This window comes from Carcharodon carcharias, chromosome 1 (genome assembly GCF_017639515.1).
Source record: "Carcharodon carcharias isolate sCarCar2 chromosome 1, sCarCar2.pri, whole genome shotgun sequence".
NCBI classification, from domain to species: Eukaryota; Metazoa; Chordata; class Chondrichthyes; order Lamniformes; family Lamnidae; genus Carcharodon; species Carcharodon carcharias.
The window spans coordinates 236,172,770-236,185,990 of NC_054467.1; the positions used below are offsets into that span (position 1 = coordinate 236,172,770).

Below are 13,221 nucleotides of genomic sequence, written 5' to 3' on the forward strand. Positions count from 1 at the left end.
ATTCATTGTGTATTCCCTGGCTTTGTTAGTCCTCCCAAAATGCATCACCTCACACTTCTCAGGATTAAATTCCATTTGCCACTGCTCTGTCCATCTCACCAGCCCATCTATATTGTCCTGTAATCTAAGGCTTTCCTCCTCACTATTTATGACCACCAATTTTCGTGTCCTCTGCGAACTTACTGACCATACCTCCTATATTCACGTCTAAATCATTAACGTACACTACAAACAGCAAGGGTACAAGCACCCAAACCCTGCGGTACACCACTCATCACAGGCTTCCAATGCAAAAACAACCTTCGACTCTTATCTCCTGCCACTAGACCAATTTTGGATCCAATTAGCCAAATTGCCCTGGATCCCATGGGCTCTTACTTTCTTGACCATTCTCTCATGCGAGACCTTGTCAAAAGTCTTACTGAAGTCCATGTAGACAACACCAACTGCACTACCCTCACCTCCATCTACACAACTAATCACCACCTCTCAAAATTCAAACAAATTTGTAAGACGTGATCTCCCCCTGACAAAGCCATGCTGACTATCCCTGATTAATCCCTGCTTCTCCAAGTGGAGATTAATCCTGTCCCTCAGAATTTTTTCCAATAGTTTTCCTGCCACTGATATTAGATTCACTGGCCTGGAATTACCTGGTTTCTCCCTACTACCCTTCTTGAATAATGGTACCACATTCGCTGTCCTCCAGTCCTCTGGCACCACTCCTGTAGCCAGAGAGGATTTGAAAATTAGTGTTAGAGCCCCTGCAATCTCCTCCCTTGCCTCACGTAGCAGCCTGGGATACATCTCATCTGGGCCTGGGGATTTATCCACTTTTAAGCCCACTCTCCCTTTCAATGCTAATTTGTTCAAGTATATCACAGTCCCCCTCCCTGATTTCTACATCTACATCATCCTTCTCCATAATGAACACTGATGAATAGCAATCATTTAAAACTTCACCCACGTCCTCCGGCTCCATGCACAGATTGCCACTTTGGTCCCTAATGGGCCCTACTCTTTCAACTGGTTACCCTCTTGTCCTTAATATACTTATAAAATGCCTTGGGATTTTCCTTTATCTTGCCCCACCAGTGTTCACTCTCCTAATTACTTTTTTTTAAGTACCCCCCCTTCACTTTCTATACTCCTCTAGGGCTTCCACTGTTTTCAGTCCTCTGTATCTGCCATAAGCCTCCTTTTTTCCCCTTATCCAATCCTCTATATCCCTTGACATCCAGGGTTCCCTGGAGTTGCTGGTCCTACCCTTCACCTTTGCAGCAATATGTTAGCCTTGAACTCTCACTATTTCCTTTTTGAATGACTCCCACTGGCCTGATGTAGACTTTCCTACAAGTAGTTGCTCCCAGTCCACTTTGGCCCGATCCTATCTTATCATATTGAAATCAGCCTTCCCCTAATTCAGGGCCTTTATTTCTGGTCCATCTTTGTCCTTTTCCAAAACTACCTCAAATCTTACTGAGTCATAGTCACTACCCCTGAAATGCTCCCCCACTGACACTTCTACCATTTGTCCTGCTTCATTCCCTAAGATTAGGTCTAGTACTGCCCCTTCTCTTGTAGGACTTTCTCCATGCTGGCTCAAAAAGCTCTCCTGGATGCACTTTAACAATTCTGCCCCCTCTAAGCCTTTCACACTAAGACTATCTCAGTTAATATTGGGGAAGTTGAAATCCCCTATTATTGCCCTATTAATTTTATATTTCTGTGATTTGCCTATATACCTGCTCCTCTATCTCCCCCTGACTGTTTGGAGGCATATAGTACACACCCAACAAAATGATTTCCCCCTTTTTGTTTTTCAGTTCTACCCATATGGCCTCATTTGAGGAACCTTCTAAGATACCATCCCTCCTTATTGCAGTAATTGACTCCTTGATCAATAGTGCAATGCCACCTCCTCTTTTACACCCCCCCCCCCCAATAATTCCTGAGGATTCTATAGCCTGGAATATTGAGCTGCCAGCCCTGCCCTTCCCTCAACCATGTATCTGTGATAGCAACAATATCATATTCCCATGTGCTAATCAATGCCCTCAATTCATCTGCCTCACTTGTAAGACTCCTTGTGTTAAAATAGATGCAATCCAGCCTTGTATTATTCCCTTGTGCCTAAACAGGTCTATATTTGCTCTGCCTTCCAGACTGGCTTAGTTTCTCTTCTATGTTTGCCTGCGCATCACCCCCAACTGTACCTCCACTCTGTATCCCACCCCCCTGCCAAATTAGTTTAAACCTCTACCCCCCCCCCCCCCCCCACCCTCCCCCAACTAGCAAACCTCCCCGCAAGGATGTTGATCCTGTTCCAGTTCAGGCCCAACCCTGACTTGTACAGGCCTCATCTTCTCCAGAAACAGACCCAGTGATCCAGGAGACTAAAGCCCTCCCTCCTGCACCATCTCTTCAGCCAAGCATTCATCCTCTCTATCCTCTTATTCCTATACTCACTAGCATGTGGCACAGGGAGTAATTCAGAGATTATAAGATTTGAGGTCCTGCTTTTTAATCTGTTACCTAGCTCCCTAAATTCTTGTTGCAGGACCTCATCCCTCTTTCTACCTATGTCGTTAGCACCAATATGAACCACGACTTCTGACTGTTCACCCTTCCCCTTCGGAATGCCCTGCAGCTGTTCTGTGACATCCTTGACCCTGGCACCATGGAGGCAACACACATTCTGGAGTCACATCTACAGCGCAGAAGTGCCTGTCTGCACCCCTCACTATTGCTGTTGCACTCTTACTCCTCCCCCCTTGTGCAGCTGAGCCTCCCACAGCGCTGTGAACTTGGCCCTGGCTGCATTCTCCAGAGGAACCTTCACCCTCACCGTTTTCCAACACAGAAAAATGGTTCTTGAGTGAGATGCACTCTGGGGCTTTCCTGACTACCTGTCTGCCTCCCTTCTACTGACTGGTGGTCACCCATTCCCTCTCTGACTGCACCTCCTTAAGCTGCAGAGTGGCCACATCTAAAAACGTACTGTCCACGTGACCCTCAGCCTCACGGATGAACTGCTGTCTGTCCAGCTGACGCTCAAGCTCCGAAACCTGTTGTTTAAGCTGGTCAAGCCGGTGCCACTTCCTGCACATGTGGTCATCCAGACTGCCAGGAGTGTCTAAGAATTCCCACGTGCTGCAGCCCATACGACACAGAGGATTGAGCTCCCTTGCCATACTTTTTGTTTGTTTTAATTAAAAGACTATTTCCTTTTATTATCCTTTAATCTTCCTAAATAACCTGTTACCAAATGCTTTCTGAAAGTCTGCGTACATGACATGCACTACATTTCTGTTATCCACCACATCTGCCTCCTACTTCAAGTATCAAAAGAGTACTAAGCTCATAAGTAGTAGTGGGTGGGATTTAGAAGCAATGGGCATGATGTTCTTCTGCTGTCTGATTCAGACTTTTCACACTCTTAAGATTAATAAACTTTAGGCAGAACTAGAAAAAAGTGCTTTCAAGATTATGAAAAATTTTGAAAGGGTAAATAGTGGAGGATTGACTGGTGAATCAATTGTAAGAGCCGGGGTGGGGGGGATATTCACTGTATTCATTGGGTTTGAAATATTTTATGAATTCCTGTGGATGTGATGAGGCTCTATAGCAATGTAACTTCTAGAATTTCTCCTGTGTTTTCCATGATGTAGCAACATGTGAGTTGAACATCTGATCATAGTTCATGACCAATATGTGCATTAAACCATCTCCCTGGTGCTTAACACCCTCTTATTTGACAATGCATTTGTCTCCAGCTCCTAATTAGTTGTCTTGCTCCCACTAATTACCCACCTTCCCTGCTCTATAATCTGCATACAGGCGAATTTCCGTACATACAGCATTCTATAGAAATGTAAATTGCTGGCACAATTATTAACACACTTATGTTAAGGTAACCCGTTAACCAGTGTGCTACCAGAGAGATCCCTCCTTTAAACCTATTGAAGAGTGTAGTTGTTGGACTGGACGACGATGATGATGATGTAGGCTGAGACTGCTGTGCTGTCTTGTTTTGCAGCCATTTTGGATATTGGGTCATTGGCGCTGTGCTCGTACCTGTTCTTTCAGGTGAAGACAAAGCTGAAGAAAAAAGAATTTGACAAGACAGCGATGCAGACAACCCTGGGCGAAAGTTTTATTATTGCTATCTTTGGTGTGATGTTCTCAGTAACCGCCTCAGCCCTAAGTCTACACAAGTCCCTGTTGAAGGATGTGAGACTGCTAGAGAACAGAACAGAAGAGCAGTCCACGCTGGAAGCGCACCAACAAGACCAAGACAATGACTAGTTTGGCTAAACTATTTGTACTACATCACCATGTACTTCTTTGGATCTGTGCAGTTGACCCAGGGCTCTGGTTGCAATGCTGCTGTGGAGAAGTGCAGCACCCAGGGACATTATACAGTCCCAGCTGCAGGTGGGACTGCTCAGTATACAATGAAAAGAGCCAGTGGCTTTAACTGCTCTGAGGATATTAATGATTGAGAAAAATTCAAGAAGCTTTAATGTTCTGTAGATACATTTTTCTTTTGTACATTTTTATCCTTTGTACAGTTGACACCAATTGAAGTAGCTGTAGATTTTCTGAAGTGACTGCTCAATCACTGATTAAAATCAATAAAAGGCACTGAGCTATACAGACCAACTTTGATCCCCCCTTATGTGCTGAATTTATCAATCATAGCTGTGGCAGCTGTTGGAGCATTACAGTTAACCTTACTGTCCTGGGCCAGGTCAAGTGGAAAAATCAGATGCCCTTTTTGGTTCCTGATTGCTATCCAGAGAGTTTTGCTGTAAAGTCCTGAACTTAATTGTTAATGTTCTCTTTTCCTTTTTATGAGAATTTCTAATGATCTTTTTCTCCCAATTCTGAATCGGGGTGGAGAGATGATGGCATAGTGGTAATGTTACTGCATTAGTAAATCCAGAGGCCCAGGCTGATGCTTTGGGTTCATGGGTACACATCCCACCATAGCAGCTGGTGGAATTTAATTTCAATAAATAAAAAAAACAATTGAAAGCTAGTCTCAGTTGTGGTGATCATGAAAATATCATCAATTGTAAAAATCTATCTGGTTCACTGATGCCCTTTAGAGAAGGAAATCTGACATTTCTACCTACTCTGGCCTATATGTGAATCCAGGTCTACAGCAATGTGGTTGACACTTAACTGCCCTCTGAAGTGTCGTAGTAAGCCATTCAACTCAAGGGCAGTTAGGGCTGGGGAACAATTCTGGCCTTTCCAGCAGCGCCCACATCATTTTAAAAAAGTTACTAATGATTGCTAGGTATTCTGGTCAATGTAAATCATCCTGAATATTACTGGCCAGGGAGCAGAGCTCCCTTCTATTTCAAAGCCACATATCTAGTTACAGGATAGGTGCTGAGAGGTTCCTCCCCTCATGGAGGAACCTAGAACTGGGGGCCACAGTTTCAAAATACAGGACGTCCCATTTAAGATGGAGATGAAGAGGAACTTCTCTCAAAAGGTCTTAACTCTTTGGAAGAGCAGTGGAGGTTGGGTCATTGAATATATTCAAGGCTGAATTTTGACCTATGGGGTTGTCAAGGGTTATGGGAGGCAGGCAGAAAGTGGAGTTGAGTCCACAATCAAATCAGCTATGATTATTAAATGGCAGAGCAGGCTCGGGGCCAAATAGCTTACTCCTGCTCCTATTTCTTTATTATCCAATTGTATTGAGTGAAATCACAAATATTTTGGCTCATCAAGTTGCAAATTTCTACCTATTTAGTGGAAAAGCTGACAAGGTCTACACAAGTGGTTAAATATCCACCTGCCATGGTTACTGTGTGCATAATATGCAGGAACTTACCAAAGAACTTTGATAAAACCTCTCTGCTTTGCAGTCTTTGCTGGTGACTAAAAGAGCAGCAATCTTGGATCAATAACCTGGAATTTCCTATTCAACACCATCATCACAAAAAAATTCAGAGATTCAATGAGGCCTGTCACCACAACCCCAGAACAACTCGAGAAGGATGGTATATATGGCTACCGAGCATTGTCCCATCATGAGAGATTTTTTAAAAAACATGCACATTGTAGGGTCTGCCAGAATAGTATAGCGAGGGAGCAGCAGTATGTGAAAGACCAGTGTGGGAGGACCAAGGGCACATAGATTAGGAAGAGCAGTAGTCACGAATGGAACTTGGGGATCTAATTAAAAAACAGAAACTAGGAATAGTATTGGAGTAAAAGACGAGACTTACAACATTATGAAGAATAGTAATAAGCCTGAGGAGTGGGAGGGTTTCAGAAATCAGCAAAGGGCGACTAAAGAGTTATTACAAAGGGAAGAAATAGAATGTGCGAGTCAGTTAGCCAGGAATATAAATACAGATTGTAAGAGCTTTTACAAGCATATTAAAAGGAGGAGAGTAACTAAAGTAATTGTTGGTCCCTTAGAGACAAAAACAGGAAAAATGACGGGAATGAGGAATGCCAGAGATGTTGAAGAAATATTTTGGGCTAGGATTCTCATGGAGAATGCAGGAAGGTTGAGTCGGGAAACATCCTTACCCGGCAGACCCATCTCCATTAAAAGGGCCCCCATGCACTGTATTTTTCTCTGAGGAATTGGGGGACAGGAGGGAGTTAGGCATGGTACATGGTGGGTACATGGCCAGGCCAGCAGGTTAGAATGCCAGCCCCTGTTTAGTGGGGCAACAGCCCAGTTTTAAAGATGAATGTCAGACCCTCAAGCTCACACCCTTCACCTCCGCACACCCCACATGCCCTTCATAATTCCCATGCTTTCATGCCCCTCATACTCCCATAACCCTTACAATTCCCCTGCATACCCCATACAGATCTCCATGCTCCCCATAGTCACTCATCCAGTATTCACTAAGGGCAGACCTCAAGGGCCATGTGAAAATGAAAAAAAATATATGAACTTCTAACCATCTAATGGCACTCTCACGCAAATACACTTCATATTGAAAATAACTCTCATTCATAAAATCTATTTAAATAATTTTAGATCCACTCAAATGGTCACTCTGTTGTAAAAACAAAGAAGCATCTATTTCCCTAAATGCATCAAAGACGGATAACCCTTTGATAATCTCTTAAAACTGTAAATCAAAATGTGAACACAACCTCCCAATGAGATAAGTAGTTTAGGCCTTTTGAAACTCAGCCAGACGTTCTTAATGGGCTCAGCTTTGGAACAAACCCTGTGAAATATAAACAAATGAAGTCTAATTGAAACTAACAAAAAAAATAGATGGCCTTTTTTTCTAAGCTACTGTCAGATGCCCTGCCAATTGAAGCATACAGGAGCAAGCGTGTTTCTCTCTCTTACTGGCTAAGGTATTTTTTTCACTTTTAAAGAAAGAGCTCCGGGCATTTAAATCACTTCAGGCCATTACAGTCGATGCAATCCCAAGCAATGTTTTCTTCAAATTTGAATCCAAAAGAGGTTTTTAAAGGTGATATATAAATGCAACCATTTCTTCTTCGCGGGCTGGCAGAAACGATAAACACGTTGGTTGTCCTTATTATGTTTTGCTTAGTTTGTCTCCTATTAACAACAAAATTCCCCATTTATTATGGTGCTTCAGTAGAAGTTCAGTAGGACAGCCAGTAGCATTTGTTGCTAAAAGCTGGAATTCAAAACAACTTCCATCAGGAAGATGTTCTTCATCGGGAATGAGCCGACCATTCTGTGGCCTATAGGAAACTATGAATGTTCCATTCCATTCTCCATGACCTGTAGAGGTTGGCATCTCATCTTATGTGTTACTTTTTCTCTGTGTAGCTAGCCTTCAGCATAATACCTTCAGATAAAAGTGATATAATGTGCATTGCTTCTGGCCCTCTTTACCTAAAAGCCTGCTGTACTCCTACTCCCTGTAAATTGTTCCTCCCCTCAAAATACTTTTGCCCCCACTCATACATGGTGGAGATGAGCAGGATTGGATTAGTTAGGCATGAGTCATGGTTCGAGTTGTAGCATTCTGACCTCCAAGTCGGGAGGTTGTGAGTTCAAGTACATTCCAGATACTTGGACACATAATCCAAGCTGACACCTCAGTGCAGTGCTGAGGGAGTACTGCAATGTTGGACGTGCTATCTTTCAGATGAGATGTTAAACCAAAGTCTGTCCTCTCAGGTTGGCAGAATAGATCCCAGAGCTTTACATGAAGAAAATTAGAGGAGTTTTCTGAGTGGCCAACATTCCTCCCTCAACCAACACCTAAAACAGAAGGTCTAGTCATTTACTTCATTGCGGTTTGTGGAGCTTGCGGGTTAACAGCCACATTTTTCTATATTGCGGCAATGGCTACACTTCAAAAGTAAAGCACTTTGGGACCTCTTAGGTATAAAATGTGCTATATAAATGCAATTTTTTTTGCAGTTGGTAAACTTATGGTTATTATATTACGAAGCACCCTCCCTGTACTGGGGTTTGGTGTTTGGTGGATTTTTGCACCTTTGCTCTTTGTATGGGCTCAGATGCTCATATTTGCTCTGAATAATTGTCAAGTGAATCAATATTTGGGAACTAGAACGTAATCTGGAATTAAAAACAATTTCTCTTTTTTCATTAGTGAGACACGCTGGGGAGGACTAAATAGTCAATATTACATGGTACAATTCTTCCTTTAAATGACTGTGTAACAATATTTCCTAGAATCAAATCTGTTAGATAAATGGTTTAAATAATTCAGATCCTTTCCTGGATCACATGAAGTTTCTTTTGAGATCTTTAATTTCATTATACCATAGAGTGCTGGTTCCACTCTTCAGTCTGAAAGCAGACTCTTCATCAAAGCCAAGTGTCAATTTACTGGTTAGTGTCAAGACGTTCCGCATATCAACTGCCAACTGTTGTATCATGTTCTGAGCTGTTGAACTAAACATAGATTCATTTGCTCTTGGAAGGTGGGGGATACTGGTGAGGGTATATTCATTCCCCATGAGAACATTAAGAATCAACCAACTAGTGTAGGACTCAAGTCATAAGAGAGTCCAGCCTGGGTAATGGTGTCAGGTTTCCTCCTCTGAAGGGACATCAGTAAAACAGTTTGGGGTCTTTTTTGCAATGGTTAGTCAGCTTTTATGGTCATCTTTCCCACTAATTACCACATTCATTGAAATCAATCCCAGCGTATGCCGTGATGGGATTTGACCTCATTGCCTCTGGATTTTGGCATGAGGCTATGCCCCTTTAGTTTTTTGAAAATATGATTTTCTTACATTCAATTGACTGGAAATTTTTGCAATTTGAATGGGGGCAGAGCAAACTGCTTAAAAATGCAAGGCCATGTTCCAAGGTAAAGGTGAGAAACAAACAAATTAACCTCAGCGGAGTGTGAAGAGAGAAACATTTCTTTTCAATCCAGACACCCATCGAAACTTGTAACTGTCATTGAGTGTATTTAAGACGGAGATAGATAGGTTCTTGATTGGTAAGGGGATCAAAGGTTTTGGGGAGTAGGTGGGAGAATGGGGTTGAGAAACTTATCAGCCATGATTGAATGGCGGAGCAGACTCGATGGGCCGAATGGCTTAATTTCTGCTCCTATGTCTTATGGCCTAACTGTATAAGGAAGAGACATTAAAAATGCAAAGTACTGACTATTGAAATAATGGCTGCCACAGACAGAAACACCCAAAACCGCTTGGAAAAAACAATGGGTGAATTATTTCGAGGCAAGGCTGCCCAGCCAATAGACAGCGAGATTGCAAGTGACACAGACGGTGTCAAGAAAGTATTCAGCAGAGGAAACAGGCTGAAGGCTTCTCTCTTTCCCGATCTCTTTTGGAATAAGTGTTACCTGGTTCGAGAAGCCAACTCTACCAGGAACCTACCAGTGACCCGAGATCCTGTAATATTGCAACATCTTCTAATGACAAATTGACAAATGCAAGAATGCCAAACTTCAAAAGATCACAACTATTTATACTACAGGAGAAAAGGGTGCTGTCTCTCTTTTCAGCAATTTTCAAGATACACTTATGTTTGTCAGTCTCTCGCAATAATTCCTTTACACTGGTTACATGCGGACCACCCAAGCTTTATTACTACAAACAGTGACCAAACAACATGTACCAGATCCTCCAGAGATGGATATTCCTTCAGTTTCCCATCTCCTACGAAGCATCGCTGTTAAAGGTTATTTTAACCCATTGTGTGCTGATCCCATAAACAGTCCAAGGTTTTGAGATACATGGATAGTGTGAACCTGCATTCCCATAACCTTCCTGGAGTAAAATTTTCCAGCGTGCTTCCAAAAGGTAAGCAGGGCAGTAGCATAGTGGTAATGTTACTGAATAATAATCCAGAGACCTACTTTGATGATCCAGAGCTGTAAGTTCAGTTCCCACCAAGGCAGCTACTAGATTGTTGTAAAAACCCATCTGGTTGACTATGCCCTTTAGGGAAGGAAATCTGCTGTCCTTACCCAGCTTGGTCTACATGTGACTCCAGATCCACAGCAATGTAGTTGACTCTGAACAAGGGCAATAAATGCTGGCCTAGCCAATGAATAATTAAAAAAAAGCAGCAGATTGGAAGGAAGTGAGTGATGTTTTGGAGATGGGAGTAAGCAGTCTTTCTGATGGGGAAGGTATGTAAATAGGATTCCACAGTTGTGAACCGTCTGAGAAAGAGACTGGGAGAGGAATAGAGTTGGGGTGAGGGTCTGGAGTTTGTGGCAGGGCTGAAGTCTGTGGCCTTGGTCTTCCTAATATTAAATTGGAGGAAATTGCAGATCATTCAAGACATGTTGGGTTATCAGCCCCATAGAGGCGGTTTCCTTTGCAATTCTGATTTATTTAAATATTGGAACAAGTAAATAACTGACCTACAAGTGCCAGCCTTATTGTGCTGGGCTTTGCTTTATAGAGAACACCTCGGTGTGCCAGTCAGATATAATTCTACAAGTGAACTGGCTATATATTGAATAAGTGTACTTGTGCCAGTGTGTTATATTGGGATTTGCAAAGTGTGAAGCTATTTTCTTAAGTATTGAGATCAGGCTATATTTCACAACAGGGATGCTGAAACATTGGCACTTTCAGTTGTGGAAGCCAATAATACTGAACATTTATTATTGTATTTATTGGCTGGGAAAATAGCACGTGTGTAATTTGGAGGGCAAAGTGACCAAATTCAGCCATAGCCCGTTTACCTCTGAGTTAGAAGGCTGAGGGTTCAAGTCCCATTCCAGAAATTTGAATATAAAAATCTCGGCTGACACTCAGTACAGCCCTGAGAGGGGGCTGCATTGTCAGAAGTACCATATTTCAGATGAGGTGATAAAATGAAGCCTCTTCCCTCTCGGGGGGATGTAAAAGATCCCATTGCATTATAATAGAATGAAAGCAGGGAAGTTATCGCTGATGTTCTTGTCAATATTTATCACTCAACCAACATCCCTACAACAGAATATCTGGCCATTATCACATTGCTGTTTACCATGTGAAAACCTGCTGTGTTCCCTATATTACAGCAGGGACCACACTTCAAAAGTACATCTTGTGCTGTAAACCACTTTGGGATATCCTGAAGCAATGAAAGGCGCTATGTAGGTGCCCTGCATACAGGAAACGTTAAAAACAACAATTTATATCTATATTACACCTTTAACCTAGTAAAAGGTCCCAAGATGCTTCACAGGAGCATCATAAAACAAAATATGTCACCGAACCATGTAAGAAGACATTCGGGCAGATGACCTAAAGCTTTGTCAAAGAAATAGATTTCAAGGAGCATCTCAAAGGAAGAAAGCGATGTAGAGAGGTGGAGAAGTGTAAGAAGGGAATTCTAGAAACTCGGGCTTGGTCACTGAAGGTGTGGCCACCAATGATAGAGTGGTTAACATTGGAGATGTGCAAGAGCCAGGATAAGAGGAGCGCAAATATCTCGGAAGGTCACTTGGTTGCTGGAGATTACAGAACGAGTAGCAGAAAATCTGGTGCTACTTTCCATCAAAGTAATGAATGGATTCCATTTGGTGAAAGACCATATGGAAAGCTGAGGATAGCCCGGGAAAGCCTGGGGAAGGGACAAAACCGAGACAGATCTCTTGCGAGACGACAGCAGGAGAGAGAGAGAGAAAGAGCAATGTTAGGGTCTTCTGCTGTTATTGATCAGCATGGTTGTTAGCGACTTGGTTTTGCAGAGGCACAATGATACGTTCCAGCAAGGAATCTGTTGCTAAGATCCTTGGTGGCCTTAAGAGGCATGGTATCGTACTGCTGGCAGCACGCTAATGGAAGTGGCTCAATCACTAGATAAATTAGAAGACATCATGCTGTGTTGGAACCTAAATATGCAAATTGCTTTGGCATATAATTGTATTTTCTGTAGATAAGAATATGACTTAGATTAGTAACCATCTGTTTTCCTGTTTCATCACAGGTGACCTTTTCGCTAAATGTTTTATTCGTTTTTCATGTCATTGTTTGTCAGAGTGCACTGTTTTATAAAACGTCATGTCATTGTTTGTCAGAGTGCACTGTTTTATAACATTAAAACTGAGGTTGAGAATTTTAAATTTGAGTTTTAGGGGAGCATGCAATGAGTTTTTTTTTAATTCATTCATGGAATGTGGGCATTTATTGTCCATCCCTAACTGCCCTTGTTCAGAGGGCATTTAAGAGTCAACCACATTGCTGTGGGCATGGAGTCATATGTGGTTTAGACCTGGTAAGAATGGCAGATTTCCTTCAAAACAAAAGATATGAAAAAGTGAAGGTCACATTTATCAAGTTAAAAGGAAGTGTGCTCACTTGAACTGCTCTGTGAAATGTTATAAATGAATTTCCTATCATCCTTCAATATTTCCACCTTCTAACCTGAAGGCACTGATTTGTCCTGGGAAACAAATTCCTCTAGGTATCAACCACTCAACAGAGCCTCACTACTTCAGATGTGAGTCTAGGCAGTGAGTGTTGCAGTTATCCACTCAATGGCAGTAGCAGAGCCAAGCCTGGTAATGTCAGTGCACAACCAGCTTCTGTCAGGGATCACTGGATAGTGATTAGAGATAGAATCAATCATGGTCTTATTGAATGGTGGAACAAGCTTGAGGGGCTGAATGGCCTGCTGTTGCAATGGCTGATTTGTGTCCCCTTTCTAATCCTGAGAAGCCTGCCACTATCTCAATTAAGATCATTTAACAACACAGATCAGGGACATAGAAACTGGGCAATGACCATCTCCAA

The 13,221-nt window shown here is 42.4% G+C and overlaps 1 protein-coding gene across 1 annotated transcript in view; it reads left to right on the plus strand.

Annotated features, from left to right (window-relative positions):
- Positions 1–4,665, plus strand: part of LOC121280123 (transmembrane protein 127) — a 47,769-nt gene extending 43,104 nt beyond the window's left edge. The window contains exon 3 of the mRNA XM_041191793.1: positions 4,040–4,665. Within this exon, the coding sequence (XP_041047727.1) occupies positions 4,040–4,308 (269 nt within the window). The 3' untranslated portion in view covers positions 4,309–4,665. The remainder of the gene's footprint in view (positions 1–4,039) is intronic.
- Positions 4,666–13,221: the final 8,556 nt, after the last annotated feature.